The sequence below is a fragment of the Entelurus aequoreus genome, linkage group LG16 (assembly GCF_033978785.1).
Source record: "Entelurus aequoreus isolate RoL-2023_Sb linkage group LG16, RoL_Eaeq_v1.1, whole genome shotgun sequence".
In the NCBI taxonomy this organism is placed as follows: domain Eukaryota; kingdom Metazoa; phylum Chordata; class Actinopteri; order Syngnathiformes; family Syngnathidae; genus Entelurus; species Entelurus aequoreus.
Genome location: NC_084746.1, coordinates 46,514,501 through 46,533,065, shown reverse-complemented (window position 1 = coordinate 46,533,065; position 18,565 = coordinate 46,514,501). Strand labels below are relative to the sequence as shown.

General features: G+C 41.3%; 1 protein-coding gene across 1 annotated transcript in view; it reads right to left on the bottom strand.

The window, feature by feature from the left end:
• cntnap3 (contactin associated protein family member 3) overlaps positions 1–18,565 on the bottom strand; it is a 239,670-nt gene that overhangs the window by 49,679 nt on the left and 171,426 nt on the right. The window contains exons 15-16 of the mRNA XM_062023123.1: positions 4,354–4,481; positions 3,878–4,048 (exon numbers count right to left, since the gene is read on the bottom strand). Coding sequence (XP_061879107.1) covers positions 3,878–4,048; positions 4,354–4,481 — 299 coding nt within the window. The remainder of the gene's footprint in view (positions 1–3,877; positions 4,049–4,353; positions 4,482–18,565) is intronic.

Sequence of the window (18,565 nt, the reverse complement as noted above, 5' to 3'; positions counted from 1 at the left end):
GGAGACAAATTTTTTAGGCTTCTCAGGTGGAATTATTTCCCATTCTTGCTTGATGTACAGCTTAAGTTGTTCAACAGTCCGGGGGTCTCCGTTGTGCTATTTTAGGCTTCATAATGCGCCACACATTTTCAATGGGAGACAGATCTGGACTACAGGCAGGCCAGTCTAGTACCCGCACTCTTTTACTATGAAGCCACGTTGATGTAACACGTGGCTTGGCATTGTCTTGCTGAAATAAGCAGGGGCGTCCATGGTAACGTTTGCTTGGATGGCAACATATGTTGCTCCAAAACCTGTATGTACCTTTCAGCATTAATGGCGCCTTCACAGATGTGTAAGTTACCCATGTCTTGGGCACTAATACACCCCCATACCATCACAGATGCTGGCTTTTCAACTTTGCGCCTATAACAATCCGGATGGTTCTTTTCCTCTTTGGTCCGAAGGACACGACGTCCACAGTTTCCAAAAACAATTTGAAATGTGGACTCGTCAGACCACAGAACACTTTTCCACTTTGTATCAGTCCATCTTAGATGAGCTCAGGCCCAGCGAAGCCGACGGCGTTTCTGGGTGTTGTTGATAAACGGTTTTGGCCTTGCATAGGAGAGTTTTAACTTGCACTTACAGATGTAGCGACCAACTGTAGTTACTGACAGTGGGTTTCTGAAGTGTTAATGAGCCCATGTGGTGATATCCTTTACACACTGATGTCGCTTGTTGATGTAGTACAGCCTGAGGGATGGAAGGTCACGGGCTTAGCTGCTTACGTGCAGTGATTTCTCCAGATTCTCTGAATCCTTTGATGATATTACGGAGCGTAGATGGTGAAATCCCTAAATTCCTTGCAATAGCTGGTTGAGAAAGGTTTTTCTTAAACTGTTCAACAATTTGCTCACGCATTTGTTGACAAAGTGGTGACCCTCGCCCCATCCTTGTTTGTGAATGACTGAGCATTTCATGGAATCTACTTTTATACCCAATCATGGCACCCACCTGTTCCCAATTTGCCTGTTCACCTGTGGGATGTTCCAAATAAGTGTTTGATGAGCATTCCTCAACTTTATCAGTATTTATTGCCACCTTTCCCAACTTCTTTGTCACGTGTTGCTGGCATCAAATTCTAAAGTTAATGATTATTTGCACAAAAAAAAATGTTTATCAGTTTGAACATCAAATATGTTGTCTTTGTAGCATATTCAACTGAATATGGGTTGAAAATGATTTGCAAATCATTGTATTCCGTTTATATTTACATCTAACACCATTTCCCAACTCATATGGAAACAGGGTTTTTACATGTATATAGTATGTAATGTTAATTCATAGCCATTCTAAATTCTTTAAAGACCAAAAGTATTCTAATACAATACATACATACAGTAGATGAATCGCCAGATACAATGCAAGTTTGCCTCTTAGTATGATACTCTCTTAGAAATCAGTCTTCTAACAATTGCGCAAAGAAAATGCTTTATAATTCTTTCTGGTAATTTGTGGCATTTGTGTTAATGTATACACTATATTGCCTACAGTATTTGGCCACCCATCCAAATGATCAGAATCAGGTGTCCTAATCACTTGGCCCCGGGCCACAGATGTATAAAATCAAGCACTTAGGCTTGGAGACTGTTTCTACAAACATTTGTGAAAGAATGGGCCGCTCTCAGGAGCGCAGTGATTTCCAGCGTGGAACCGTCATAGGATGCCACCTGGGCAACAAATCCAGTCGTGAAATTTCCTCGCTTCTAAATATTAATTAAACCCCGTTTCCATATGAGTTGGGAAATTGTGTTAGATGTAAATATAAACGGAATACAATGATTTGCAAATCATTTTCAACCCATATTCATTTGCAAATCCTTTTCAACCCATATTCAGTTGAATATGCTACAAAGACAACATATTTGATGTTCAATCTGATAAACATTTTTTTTTTTTGCAAATAATCATTAACTTTAGAATTTGATGCCAGCAACACGTGACAAAGAAGTTGGGAAAGGTGGCAATAAATACTGATAAAGTTGAGGAATGCTCATCAAACACTTATTTGGAACATCCCACAGGTGCACAGGCAAATTGGGAACAGGTGGGTGCCATGATTGGGTATAAAAGTAGATTCCATGAAATGCTCAGTCATTCACAAACAAGGATGGGGCGAGGGTCACCACTTTGTCAACAAATGCGTGAGCAAATTGTTGAACAGTTTAAGAAAAACCTTTCTCAACCAGCTATTGCAAGGAATTTGGGGATTTCACCATCTACGGTCTGTAATATCATCAAAGGGTTCAGAGAATCTGGAGAAATCACTGCACGTAAGCAGCTAAGCCCGTGACCTTCCATCCCTCAGGCTGTACTGCATCAACAAGCGACATCAGTGTGTAAAGGATATCACCACATGGGCTCATTAACACTTCAGAAACCCACTGTCAGTAACTACAGTTGGTCGCTACATCTGTAAGTGCAAGTTAAAACTCTCCTATGCAAGGCAAAAACCGTTTATCAACAACACCCAGAAACGCCGTCGGCTTCGCTGGGCCTGAGCTCATGGACTGATACAAAGTGGAAAAGTGTTCTGTGGTCTGACGAGTCCACATTTCAAAGTGTTTTTGGAAACTGTGGACGTCGTGTCCTCCGGATCAAAGAGGAAAAGAACCATCCGGATTGTTATAGGCGCAAAGTTGAAAAGCCAGCATCTGTGATGGTATGGGGGTGTATTAGTGCCCAAGACATGGGTAACTTACACATCTGAGAAGGCGCCATTAATGCTGAAAGGTACATACAGGTTTTGGAGCAACATACGTTGCCATCCAAGCAACGTTACCGTGGACGCCCCTGCTTATTTCAGCAAGACAATGCCAAGCCACGTGTTACATCAACGTGGCTTCATAGTAAAAGAGTGCGGGTACTAGACTGGCCTGCCTGTAGTCCAGACCTGTCTCCCATTGAAAATGTGTGGCGCATTATGAAGCCTAAAATACCACAACGGAGACCCCCGGACTGTTGAACAACTTAAGCTGTACATCAAGCAAGAATGGGAAAGAATTCCACCTGAGAAGCTTCAAAAATGTGTCTCCTCAGTTCCCAAACGTTTACTGAGTGTTGTTAAAAGGAAAGGCCATGTAACACAGTGGTGAACATGCCCTTTCCCAACTACTTTGGCACGTGTTGCAGCCATGGAATTCTAAGTTAATGATTATTTGCAAAAAAAATAAAGTTTGAGTTTGAACATCAAATATCTTGTCGTTGTAGTGCATTCAATTGAATATGAAAAGGATTTGCAAATCATTGTACTCCGTTTATATTTACATCTAACACAATTTCCCAACTCATATGGAAACGGGGTTTGTATAAAATCAAGCACTTAGACATGGAGACTGTTTCTACAAACATTTGTGAAAGAATGATTGCAGTGATTTCCAGCGTGGAACCGTCATAGGATGCCACCTGGGCAACAAATCCAGTCGTGAAATTTCCTCGCTCCTAAATATTAATATATAAAGACATGGATGACAGAGTCTGGTGTGGATGAACTTGACGGGCCTGCACAGAGTCCTGACCTGAACCCGATAGAACACCTTTGGGATGAATTAGAACGGCGACTGAGAGCCAGGCCTTCTCGACCAACATCAGCGAAAATTCCTCTAAACACACTCCGCAACCTTGTGGACAGCCTTCCCAGAATAGTTGAAGCTCTAATAGCTGCAAAAGGTGGACTGACATCATATTGAACCCTATGGGTTAGGAATGGGATGGCACTTCAAGTTCATATGTGAGTCAAGGCAGGTGGCAAAATACTTTTTGCAATATAGTGTAGTTAGCGGCGTGGTGTTATTGGAGCTAAGTGACTCCATGGGTGGCCTCGGGCGTTGCTTACAGCTCATTTCAATCCGGATGAAGTCTCGGATGCCCAGGTTTTCCAGGAACACGCCGAAGGGAGCGGTGGTTTTGAACATGAAGGATATCTCGGCGCTCAGCTCCCCGTGGAACGTAGGGAAGTGGAGGTAGGACGTCTCCTTGTCGAAAAAGGCGGCGTTCCAGAAGTTCTCTGAGAAAATGAAGGGAAGAAAGCGATCACGCTCAATGGAAACAAAGCAGGCTAATAAAACCAGGCACGAAAGAGCGCAGCTGACACTTTAACAACCCCCATTTAACCACTTCATTTGACTTAATAAGGCTTGTCATTGTGTTCCTTAGATTTCTCCTACATGCATCCGTTTGCCAGTATGGGATCTCAACCACTTATCCACAGTCTCTGGCTGACCCATATGTTAGACAGACTCGAAACCGTATGAATATTTCACTACGGAGCTTGACGTTTATTTTTATACTTCCATAAGCAACCTGACTTACTGTCTCCATGGCAACGCAGCGGCCCCACCCTATAGGCGGCCTCCGAGCCCGGCCTCTGGACGTCACCCAGCACCAGAGACCTGACAGGGAGGCTCTCTTTGTTGCTGAGCAGCCCAGAGTCTTCAGTCCTGGAGGACGCAAGGAAGGGAAGACAACAAATTATTGATGCTATTGTTCCACTGATATCACCGTTGTCATCGCCTTGAGGAAGCTTCCGTGCAAAATGCATTCTGGTCGAGAAGAACCAAAAGTATCGAGGGGCAGCACCTTTTATGAAATATTAAAGGCACCGCTGGAAATAGATGTTTGCCTTGTGTAATGACATGAGCGAGGACTGGCACCACTGTGTGAATAAAATGTTAAACAATTGATGAAAAACCCAAAACTCAGTATATCTGAGGCGACTTTATGATTTTGTGCGATTTTAAGCGCAAGCAGCACACTTGATTGATTGCTCAGCCCAGGTGCACTTGCTACTCTGCTACTGCTCTGACAGCAGAACCAATATGCAACAATGCGTGGGCCAAAGAAAAGAAAAGTTGATCGCAAATGCCGGGTGTTAAAGGCCTACTGAAATGAATTTTTTTTATTTAAACGGGGATAGCAGACCCATTCTATGTGTCATACTTGGTCATTTCGCGATATTGCCATATTTTTCCTGAAAGGATTTAGTAGAGAACATCGACGATAAAGTTCGCAACTTTTGTTCGCTGATAAAAAAAAAGCCTTGCCTGTACCGGAAGTAGCGTGACGTCACAGGTTGAAGGGCTCCTCACATTTCCCCATTGTTTACACCAGCAGCGAGAGCGATTCGGACCGAGAAAGCGACGATTACCCCGTTAATTTGAGCGAGGATGAAAGATTTGTGGATGAGGAACGTGAGAGTGAAGGACTGGAGTGCAGTGCAGGACGTATCTTTTTTCGCTCTGACCATAACTTAGGTAAAAGGGCTCATTGGATTCCACACTTTCTCCTTTTTCTATTGTGGATCACGGATTTGTATTTTAAACCACCCCGGATACTATATCCTCCTGAAAATGAGAGTCGAGAACGCGAAATGGACATTCACAGTGACTTTTATCTCCACGACAATACATCGGTGAAGCACTTTAGCTACGGAGCTAACGTGATAGCATCGTGCTTAAATGCAGATAGAAACAAAAGAAATAAGCCCCTGACTGGAAGGATAGACAGCAGATCAACAATACTACTATCAGGAGACACCGAACCAAACACTGGACCTGTAACCACACGGTTAATGCTGTGCCGCCTGTCGAAGCCTAGCAATGCTGTTGCTAACGACGCCATTGAAGCTAACTTAGCTACGGGAACTCGTCAGAGCTATGATAAAAACATTAGCGCTCCACCTACGCCAGCCCTCATCTGCTCATCAACACCCGTGCTCACCTGCGTTCCAGCGATCGACGGCGCGACGAAGGACTTCACCCGATCATCGATGCGGTCGGCGGCTAGCGTCGGATAGCGCGTCTGCTATCCAAGTCAAAGTCCTCCTGGTTGTGTTGCTGCAGCCAGCCGCTAATACACCGATGCCTCCTACAGCTTTCTTCTTTGCAGTCTCCATTGTTCATTAAACAAATTGCAAAAGATTCACCAACACAGATGTCCAGAATACTGTGGAATTTTGTGATGAAAACAGAGCTGTTTGTATTGTGATACAATGTGTCCGAATACTTCCGTTTCAACCATCGACGTCACGCGCATACGTCATCATACATAGACGTTTTCAACCGGAAGTTCCGCGGGAAATTTAAAATTGCACTTTATAAGTTAACCCGGCCGTATTGGCATGTGTTGCAATGTTAAGATTTCATCATTGATATATAAACTATCAGACTGCGTGGTCGGTAGTAGTGGCTTTCAGTAGGCCTTTAAATAAGTATAATAACTAAATAATTTTCCACTGAAGTCTTGTCAATATGTATTGTGCATTACTACCACCTATGGGACTAGAGTGGAACATATTATTCTTAACAACAACTTCTAATTCAAGGGTGCCCAAACTACGGCCCGTGGGCCACATCTGCCCTGTTGGTCTTTCTGATCCGGAAATCCGAAATTAGAACAGAATTGTGTAATAATTATGACCACATTCATTGTCCTGTAATACCAAGTAATTCCACAAAGTGGCGCAATAGGCTTGATTGATTGCTCAGTCCAGGTACACTGTCTACTCCAGGGGTCGGGAACCTTTTTGGCTAAGAGAGCCATGAAAGCCAAATATTTTAAAATGTATTTGCGTGAGAGCCATATAATATTTTTTAACACTGAATACAACTAAATGCGTGCATTTTTAAGTAACACCAAGATGTTTTTAGTATAATAAGTCTCGTATTCTTTTTAATAACATTGTTATTCTGAAGCTAACCAATAATAAATAACATACTTCTTACCATTAATGCGACTTCTTGGACAGATGCGGTAGAACACGGATGGATGGATTAAAATGCAGGAGAATGTTTTATATTTTGAACGTTATCTTTAACTCTGATTACCAGTGGAAATATTCATTTCTTATCGTGTTAAGCAATGTCAGCTAAGATTTATCTGAGAGCCAGATGCATCCATCAAAAGAGCCACATCTGGCTCTAGAGCCATGGGTTCCCTACCCCTGGTCTACTCTGTTACTGCTCTGACAGCAGAACCAATTTGCAACAATGAGTGGGCCAAAGAAAAGAAAAGTTGATAGGTGTTAAATAAGTATAATAACTAAATACTTTTCCACTGGAGTCCAGTCAAAGGCTGTGTGTCTCATTTGCCAAGAAACCGTCGCGGTTTCGTAGGAATAGAACGTAAGCCGTCATTTCTCCACCAAGCACACTAATTACATGAACAACCTGTCAATGCAAGAACCGACCGCTACTGCACAGAAGTTGGAAGCTAATTTGCAGGCTCAGCAAAACATCTTCATTAGACAAACAACCATCCAAGAATCAAGCACAAAGACAAGTTATCTACTGGCATTCAGATTAGCCAAGACCACTAAGCCTTTTTCCGAAGGAGAATTTCTTAAAGAGTGCATGGTGGAGACAGCAGGTGTTTTGTGTCCTAGGAGCAAGAGCAAATTTTTTTTTAAAAATTGCTTTTCAAGCAGGACAGTGACTCGCCATGTGGAGCTAATTGACAAAGACCTAGCACACCAGTCATCGATCAAGACCATTGAGTGTCTTTATAACCGCGCCTTGAAAGTCCTAGGCAAGAAGAGTATACGATATCATCATTGCCAAATTTTAACCAAATACAATATTTTAAGTTTTACCAATTTGATTTTGTTACACACAGTCAAACTGTTTTTTTAAATGCTTGGATAACTCTGCTCCCCAATTGCTCTGCAAGGCAATTACAAGACTGCAAAGTGGTGCCACATCTACCACCCGAGCAATGTCAAAAGGCAACTGTTGCGTTCCATTTCGTAGGACATCTTTTGCCCAGACTGCCTTTTCAATAAAAGGACCACAACTAGGACCATACCTGACACTTTGAAAAGTATACCTGCACTTGTCACTTTCAAAAAACAAACAAAATTATGGCTAGTTGAGCAACAATCGTGTTCCCATGTTTAGTTTTTACTCATTTTTACTAATTGGTTTGTATCTAGTCTGCACTTTGTTTGTGTTATTATTTTTATTGACTTTTATCTAGTTTGCACTTTGTCTGTATAATTTCTATTATCATTATTATCAACTCTTTGCCTTATTCTATTTTTTATTTTCCTATTTTAATGATGTTGGATCTGTGTTGTTGTTGTTGTTGTTGGGGACAAGTGCTGTAAATTAGCTTTGGCTACAAATACTATGATGCATACATTGGATAACTGTCTCAGATGTCTATGTTTTTGTATGACTTGACTTGACTTTATTTATTCATGCTTGCAGTGGAGCCAGGGCCCCACTGAAAAAACAGCTGAACTTTACAATGAATATCAAACAAACAAAGATTTAAAAAAAAAAAAGAAAAGTACAGACAGTATTTCATATAAAAAAATTTAAAAAAACATTTTCAGGGCAACAGCAGCAAGGAAACTATTAGCATTCTGGTATATGACTGTATTACTTATTTAATTAGATAGTGTCATTATACAGTTTAATTGCAGTATGCAGTGTATATGTCCCTATTTCAAATAAACCTCTATATAAGTAAGCTAAACAAAAAAAACAGTCATTTACATCAGTGGTCCCCAACCTTTTTGTAGCTGCGGACGCTTGAAAATTTGTCCCACGGACCGGTGGGGGGTGGGGGGGTATTTAGGTTGGAGTTCAAATCCCAGCCGAGTCATACCAAAGACTATAAAAATGGGACCCATAACCTCCCTGCTTGGCACTCAGCAACAAGGGTTGGAGTTGGGGGTTAAATCACCAAAATGATTCCCGGGCGCGGCGCCGCTGCTGCCCACTGCTCCCCAAGGGGGATGGGTCAAATGCAGAGGACAAATTTCACCACATCTAGTGTGTGTGTGACAATCATTGGTACTTTAATCTTTAATCTTTAAAAAAAAAAAAAAAGTTTTTATTTTTTATTTTTTTTTACATAAATAAATACAATCATGTGTGCTTACGGACTGTATCCCTGCAGACTGTATTGATCTATATTGATATATAATGTATATATTGTGTTTTTTATGTTGATTTCATAAAAAAAAAAAATTATTATTTTTTTTTTAAATTTCTTGTGCGGCCCGGTACCAATCGGTGGTTGGGGACCACTGATTTACATGATGTATCCTTGGCACTTTGTGAAAGTAATGACATTTGTGACTCCGCTCAGCTTTTGATTTTCGTCGGCGGGATTGATGACAATTTTGAGAAAACCGAGGAGTTTTTGGACATGGAATCCCTAAAAGGAAGAACATGTGGAGAGGATGTATTTAAGAGGTTGGCGGGAGTCATCATAGGGCTCCAACAGCCTTGGCGTAAGCTAGCTAACGTTACAACAGATGGGTCGACAAATCTGACAGGAAAAAACGTTGAGTCACTGAAAATAATCCGAGAGAGACTGAAAGAGGACAACCGCGATCAGGAGGTACTTTTTTTTTTTTTAAACTGCATAATCCACCAGTTATAAAGCTTGTTAACTTTATTCGGGCGAGGGCACTTCCACATCATCAGTTTATAAAATTTCTTGAAGAGACTAACGCCATTCCATTCCAATGTCCGCTGATTAAGTTTGGGTAAAGTATGTCAACAGGCGTGGGAGTTAAACAGGAGATTATCTCATTTTTGGAGCAATTTGAAAACGCTGACACTTTCCCTTAGCTAGGTGACACCGATTGGATTTGAGATTGATCTTTTGCTGTGGACTTACTAGCACACATGGATGAGCTGAATGTGAAGCGACAAGCAAAGACCAGTTTGTACATGAAATGTACATAATGTCAGAGCCTTCGAAAACCAAACTAACTTTATTTTCATAGCAAATATCAAATTACCCCTCAACATGTGAAAAAATACAAGAAGTCACTAGTAGGGATGATGCTCGAACCCGGTTTTCCCGGTTGTTCGATAAGAAAAGAACCGAGTCCTCGGACTCGAATCCCTTTTTGAGAACCGGTACCCGTTATCGAGACCACTATAGTAAAGAAAAAGAGTTGGTTCTTTATTCGAATCCCTGGGAACGACTCCCGTCCCGACAAGAAATGCCCCGTAGGACATCACAAGAAATGACGTCACGTAGCGCAGTCATTTGTCACGGTGAGGTGCAGCAACGGTTTGTTCTCCCGGGACGCAAAACTGACGGCTCCGGACGAAGGCGTGCAGGTAGGAGATGATTTATTTCTCATAGATCATACACATTACAACAGAGAGGAACGAAACAAAAGGAAAGCGTGCCGTTCGCATGAGAAGCTAAAGCAAAAACTTACTTAGCACAGGAATACTAGAAGCTAAGGTAACTTTAGCACAGGAATCATGCGCTCGAAAACCAGAATGCCAACGTAACTGTGCCAAATGCAAACAATGAAGCCACGACGAGTGACCGGAAACGGCAGGCTTAAATAGAGTCTCTGATGAGCAACAGGTGCGCGTACAAGGCAGGTGAAAATCATAAGTAACCACGGTGACTAAAACAAACCCCCGAAGTGCACAAAACAACTAAGGAAGTCCAAAACTAACAGAACATAACTAAACAAAACATGATCCGACCACGGATCATGACACCATTAGGCATCACTAGTGCTTTCTTTATTTCTTTAGTTTATTTGGAACATGAACACACTTACAGTATAATACATCACAGTGTCATATCATTTCACTTTACAGGAGTAGGAAGAAGTAAAGCTTATTTAATCCTACCCTTTTCCCACTTCATAGCGTTTACAAATATATACATCATTTACTGACCTTTTTTATAATAAAATATCTGTGAATTAGTATATACAACAGTTTTGTAATATGTAATTCATTAATTCAGTCATTATTAATATACTGAGATGAAGAATATTTTATTTTCAATGAGGTTCAAAGTATTTCTCATAATTCTTCTTCTTTGTACTTTGTAAGCACTATTCATTTGAACAACCTCTTAAACTGGATCATATCAGTACAATGTTTAACTTCTTTACTTAATTCCACATCATTTTAGCTGTTTGCAATTTTACCAAATCATCGAACTTTAATATTTTTGACTCAATAAATAAAGTGTTTGTATGTTCTCTATATCCAACATTATGTATCAGTCTAATTTATCTTTTTTGTAACACGGTTAACGAATGTAGCGCACATTTGTGGTTATTTCCCCACATTTCTGCACAATAACTCAGATATGGTAATGCTATAGTAGCGAGCAGTAGAGAATGTGAAGTGATTTGTTAAACCAAATATTGTTTTTTTCCATATACAACAACCTAACTGGACTCGATAAGAGAATCAATAAGGAATCGGTTCGATAAGAGGATTCGATAATAGGCTCGAACTCGATAATTTCTTATCAAACATCATCCCTAGTCACTAGTTGACCTGCATGGAGAATTCTGACGTTGCTTCCATAATTTTGGAAACATTGACAAGTCACTCCAGCTGGTGTCCTGTCCCTTCACACAAGATCCTGAAACGGAGCCACAGGAGCTGCAGTTGGAACTATTTGATCCCCAGTGTGACACCATCTTCAAGGCCTACTGAAATGATTTTTATTTATTTAAACGGGAATAGCAGATCCATTCTATGTGTCATACTTGATCATTTCGCGATATTGCCATATTTTTGCTGAAAGGATTTAGTAGAGAAAATTGACGATAAAGTTTGCAACTTTTGCTCGCTGATAAAAAAAAGCCTTGCCTGTACCGGAAGTAGCGTGACGTCACAGGAGCTAGTATTCCTCACAATTCCCCGTTGTTTACAATGGAGCGAGAGAGATTCGGACCGAGAAAGTGATGATTACCCCATCAATTTGAGCGAGGATGAAAGATTCGTAGATGAGGAACGTTACAGTGAATGACTTGAGAGGCAGCGATGGACGTATCTTTTTTCGCTCTGACCGTAACTTAGGTACAAGCTGGCTCATTGGATTCCACACTCTCCTTTTTCTATTGTAGATCACAGATTTGTATTTTAAACCACCTTGGATACTATATCCTCTTGAAAATGAGAGTCGAGAACGCGAAATGGACATTCAGTGCCTTTTATCTCCACGACAATACATCGGCGAAATGCTTTAGCTACGAGCTAACGTGATAGCATCTTGCTTTAACTGCATATAGAAACAAAAGAAATAAACCCCTGACTGGAAGTATAGATAGAAAATCAACAATACTATTAAACCGTGGACATGTAAATACACGGTTAATGCTTTCCAGGCTGGCGAAGGTTAACAATGCTGTGCTAACGACGCCATTGAAGCTAACTTAGCAACCGCACTGCACAGAGCTATGCTAAAAACATTAGCTCTCCACCTACGCCAGCCAGCCCTCATTTGCTCATCAACACCTGTGCTCACCTGCGTTCCAGCGATCGGCAGAAGGACGAAGGACTTCACCCGATGCGTTTGGCGGCCCGGAGACGTAGGAAGTCAAGGTGAAGTCGGCGGCTAGCGCGGCTAGCGCGGCTAGCGCGGCTAGCGCGGCTAGCGCGGCTAGCGCTCCAACAAAGTCCTCCTGGTTGTGTTGCTGTAGTCCGCTGCTAATACACTGATCCCACCTACAACTGTCTTCTTTGCAGCCTTCATTGTTCATTAAACAAATTGCAAAAGATGTCCAGAATACTGTGGAATTATGAAATGAAAACAAGAGCTTTTTGTATAGGATTCTACGGGGTACCATAACTTCCGTTACTCGGACTTCGTCACGCGCATACGTCATCATACCGCGATGTTTCAGCCGGATATTTCCCGGGAATTTTAAAATGTCACTTTATAAGTTAACCCGGCTGTATTGGCATGTGTTGCAATGTTAAGATTTCATCATTGATATATAAACTATCAGACTGCGTGGTCGGTAGTAGTGGCTTTCAGTAGGCCTTTAAGGAAGAAGGTCCACTCGCCTAAACTGGATGAGTGTTATGCTTCATTAAACCCAGCCAAATTTCCAAGAATCCAGAAGATTACACAGAGGATGCTGGTGCTGTTTGGATCCACGTATGTCTGTGAACAGACTTTTAGTGTGATGAACACCAACAAAGAACCCCACAGATCCCAGTTGAGTGACGGGTCACCTCAGATCTGTTTTGAGAATTGCAACAACAAAACTGACACCAGACTTCGATGCCCTGGCAAAAAAGAGTGATGAACAACACTGCTAACACTAAAAGAAAATGTAAGTATCAACCCTGTAATACCATTTGTATGTTTCTCTGATGTTCTGATATGATATTGTTGAAAATAGTTGTATTATAATGAAATAGCCCATGTTTGAGAAGTCTACTCTTAGTTCCAACTAGAGATGTCCGATAATATCGGCAGTCCGATAAATGCTTTAAAATGTACTATCGGAAATTATCAGTTTCAAAATTATCGGCATCAGTTTCAAAAAGTAACATTTATGACTTTTTAAAACGCCGCTGTGTACACGGACGTAGGGAGAAGTACAGAGCGCCGATAAACCTTAAAGGCACTGCCGTTGCGTGCCGACCCAGTCACATAATGTCTACGGCTTTTCACACACGCAAGTGAATGCAAGGCATACTTGGTCAACAGCCATACAGGTCACACTGAGGGTGACCGTATAAACAACTTTAACACTGTTACAAATATGCGCCACATTGTGAACCCACACCAAACAAGAATGACAAACACATTTCGGGAGAACATCCGCACCGTAACACAACATAAACACAACAGAACAAATACCCAGAACCCCTTGCAGCACTAACTCTTCCGGGACGCTACAATATACACCCCCGCTATCCCCCCACCTCAACCTCCTCATGCTCTGTCAGGGAGAACATGTCCCAAATTCCAACCTGCTGTTTTGAGGCATTTTAAAAAAAAATAATGCACTTTGTGACTTCAATAATAAATATGGCAGTGCCATGTTGGCATTTTTTTCCATAACTTGAGTTGATTTATTTTGGAAAACCTTGTTACATTGTTTAATGCATCCAGCAGGGCATCACAACAAAATTAGGCACAATAATGTGTTAATTCCACGACTGTATATATCGGTACGGGTTGATATCGGAACCGGTAATTAAGAGTTGGACAATATCGGAATATCGGATATCGGCAAAAAGGCCATTATCGGACATCTCTAGTTCCAACAGATATGGTGTGCTTTGAAATGCATCATGTGCTGGCTCCAATTTTAAAAGCCAGTGTGGCCCTTGACCCAAAAAGTTTGCCCATGCATACAGTATATGTAGGCCTATATCGATGTTATTGATATATTTGAGTTTTTTCTTGCAGACGTTATAAAAAATAAAACAAACCAAAAACATGTTTTTCCTCTTGCTCCAACATACTTTTTGCCCGTCAGGAACTTTCTCGGCTTGCGCCGTCCCCTGACTTCCTTAGTGGCACACATAGAAAACATGACTAATGCTAACCCTCATGAGAGCGAGATGTTTGTTCCCAAGAAAAGAAAAGTGTTGTCAGTACTTTGGTTTTGTGACAACAGGCATGGAACGAGTGACTCCATGGTGCAAAGTTTGTTTTTAAAAAGCCATCAGCACAATTACTTATTCCAGCATCTGAAACCGAAGCCTCCAGCCAAGTGCAGGAAATACAAGTCTTTAGAGGCGAACAAGACGCATCAAGAAATAAACTACGGGCTAAAAATCTCTTTACTATGGTGGAATAATTTACACAAGGTATTTATGAAGATGCCATGTCTGATGAGAAAGAAGCACACGTGTAGAGCGATCACTAAAGCAGGCGCTCTGCACACCGCCAAGATGTGTTCATGAAAAAGTGTGACGATTTGTCACATTTTTCCTTGGTTTCCTTGTTTCCTTGGTTGGTGTTTGTTTGCTGTCAGTGCTCTCATTTTAGTTCCATTTCCTGCTTGTCTCCCTGAGCGCTGTTTCCCTTCACCTGCTGCTGATTGGCACACCTGTTGTCAATCAGCTGGCTGCTATTTATGCCTGCCTCGCCCTCCAGTCAGGGCTCGATGATTGGTTTTTCTGGTATCCTGTTTCCTGGTTCATGTTTTCCTGCGCCACACCTGCCATCTCTGCATCTTGGGGTTCACCACCAACAGATTACTTTATCTACTTACTGAAACAAACTATAGTCCTCTCAATGTTTTACTTCATTATTTATTTGGATACAATGTATAATACTACATTTTTATTTCCAGAAGTTTGAAGTTTGCACTTTATTGATCTCAATGTTGGAGATTGTTTATTTGCATGCGAAACGTGCAATGCTACATTTTTTATTAACGAAAGTATTCTATTCAATCAGATGTATTGCTTCCCAATTTAATTCTTTGAAAATGATTCCATAAAAAGTACAATTTCTATCTAGTCTAAAACGCATAAAACATAAAAACATAATAAAAATTAGAATTTTGCCAAGAGTAAGAGTAAGTATGCAGTGTCATTTCGAACTACTAGTTTTTTAATTAAATAAAATAAAAACTTGTTTTAAATTATCTCTGTCACTTGTATTCAATGTTTTTTTTTTTAAAGTAGGGGAAAAAAACAGGAAAAAAATCGTAAATCAAATTTTTGGTGAAAAGAGATTTTTTTACTTTGGTAGGATTTAAAAAACAAATGTTTAAAAACAATGTTAAAACCAAAACATAGAATTGTTCACTTTGGTCTTCATTCGATACACAAACTGTTACATTGCAATACAAAGTTGTCTAATATTTTGTCTCTCTTTTGTTCCTGAATAAATGTGAGGAGAACAGCAGCAATGCGAGCACAATAGTAAACATATTGTTAAATAATCACCTCTCTGGCAATATCAATCAAAACATTCATTTCTTTAACCTCCTTGCTGTGGAGATTTCTTGAATAAAGTAAAGGAAATGTGCATTTTTGAAAAAACGTGTCATAGGCTGAGTTGTGACTGGTGATTGGATAGTAATTTATTCTTAAAGTAGCCCTACACATGTGCAACAATGGTCAACTTGCGCAGTACAGCCTTTCACAAACAAGCGACCGAATATTAAAGTTTACCTAACCTAGCTGGCATCTGTTAAATTATATTTTAATTTATTTTCACTAAATATCTAGAGGTATTCATATTCTCTTCATGTCATATTATGCTTGTTCCAGTGCTGTTGTTTTTAGTTTTAGTTTGTATCCAATCAGAATTCAGCTAGCTTATGTTGCCATGCTGTACCAAATCTGCCCGAGGCCTTCAGAATCAACAATGTGGCATCCGTGCACTGTAAGCGAACGGGGCCATACAGTTGATAGACAGTTGCGATAGCCAATCAGATCACGAGTTGTTGTCAGTAAGGCCTTCTAGCTGACCTCACGTTAAACGTGATATTTACGCGTCCTGTGATTGGATACTCACCGGGACCGTTAGCGGATGAATTTGAGAACACAAAGAGTTGAGAGACAATTGCGATAGCCAATCGGATCACAAGTTGTTGACAGAAGCCTATCTAGGTAGCCTGATGTTAACGACACTGTGATTGGATGCTCACTTGTCACTCCAAAGTGAGTATCCATTCACAAGGCTTAATTTAGCAGGAAGTGTTGCGCCGTAGCCAGACCGGGATAGCAGGGCAGGAGAACAAAACGTTGATTAGGTGGCAGATATATATTTGCAAGGCCATTTTCAAGAAGGATATTTAAAGAGAAACTACATCTTGTGAGACGACCCCGGAAGCTAGTTCAGCTGTTCTGGCAATGAAATGGGGAAATGCTCGCCATTTCCACTCGAATAAGCCGACCCGGCGTCGAATAGGTCCTACAGATTGTGAGTTCAAATATTTATTTTTTTCTATTTTAATATGTTTTTTTCAATTTTAATTTTGACAGTAAAGTTAAAATTTCAACGGCCGTCACATACAAACTAGGTGTGGTGAAATTTGTCCTCTGCATTTAACCCATCCCCATGTTCACCCCCTGGGAGGTGAGGGGAGCAGTGATCAGCAGCGTACGCCGCGCTCGGGAATCATTTAATTTAACGTCACGTGGGGGTCGCATCTGACTGCGGGGTTGTTCTTCCCAGATGCAGACGGACAACTCCGGATGAAAGCGTGAGGTAGGAGATGATTTATTTCTCATGAATCATAGCACCAACCAAAAACAGGAAACGAGCAAAAGGAAAACGTGCCGATCGCACGGGAAGCTAAGGTAACCACTTAGCACAGGAATCATAAACTAGGAACCGTTGCAAATAGCAAACAACGAAGCCAGACAGTGTGGCGAGCAACGTAAATAAATAGCTCTCTGATTAGTGCCCGGCAGCAGGTGAACGTGCCGAACACTAACCAGAGGCAGGTGAAACCAATCAGTACCCATGGTGACCAAAACAAACCCAGGAGTGCACAAAACAGGAACTAAGGGAGTCCAAAACTAACAGAACGTGACTAAACAAAACATGGTCCGTACCACGGATCATGACATTTATCCCCCAATTCCAACCCTTGATGCTGAGTGCCAAGCAGGGAGCTAATGGGTCCCATTTTTATAGTCTTTGGTATGACTCGGCCGGGGTTTGAACACACAACCTTCCAGTCTCAGGGCGGACACTCTAACCACAAGGCCACTGAACCATTTAATTGCTGAAGCGTTTTAATTGATTTTTAAATGCGCCAGAAAATAACCCGTTTTGTACACTGTTGTTCAATGCCCTGTAGTGCGTAAATGTGTTTCTGTATAGTATTTCTCCAGTAATGGTCATGTGGTGACATCAATTATGGTATTTTGAGAGGTAATCATTGAAGTCCGACATCACTGAAGGCCTAGGTGGGAAACGCACAGCCCGCCACTGGAAATACACAATATTAAAGGCCTACTGAAAGCCACTACTAGCGCCCACGCAGTCTGATAGTTTATATATCAATGATGAAATCTTAACATTGCAACACATGCCAATACGGCCGGGTTAACTTATAAAGTGACATTTTAAAATTCCCGCCACACTTCCGGTTGAAAACTCCTTTGGATATGATTTATGCGCGTGACGTCATAAAATGCACGGAAGTGTTTGGGCCCTATTGGACACGATACACAAAGCTCTGTTTTCTTCGACAAAATTCCACAGTATTCTGGACATCTGTGTGGGTGAATCTTTTGCAATTTGTTTAATGAACAATGGAGGCTGCAAAGAAGAACGTTGTAGGTGGGATCGATCGGTGTCTTAGCGGCTTAGTACAATACTTACAGCAACACAACAAGGACTACCTACCCTGATAGAAGACGCCTAGCTGATGCTTGCCGCCAAACCCACGGATGAAGTCCTTCGTCGCGCCGTTGATCGCTGGAACGCCGGTGAGCACGGCTGTTGATGGGAAGATGAGGGCTGGCTGGCGTAGGTGGAGCGCTAATGTTTTAACATAGCTCTGTGAGGTCCGGCTGCTAAGTTGCTAAATTAGCCTTAGCGTCGTTAGCAACAGCATTGTTAAGCCTTACCAGGCTGAGAATTTTTAACCGTGTAGTTACATGTACATGGTTTAATAGTATTTTTGCTCTTCTGTCTATCCTTCCAGTCAGGGGTTTATTTATTTTGTTTCTATCTTCATTTGAGAACGATGCTAGCACGTTAGCTCAGTAGCTAAGTGTGTCACCGATGTATTGTCTTGGAGATAAAAGTCACTTTAAATGTCCATTTCGCGTGCTCGACTCTCATTTTCAAGAGGATA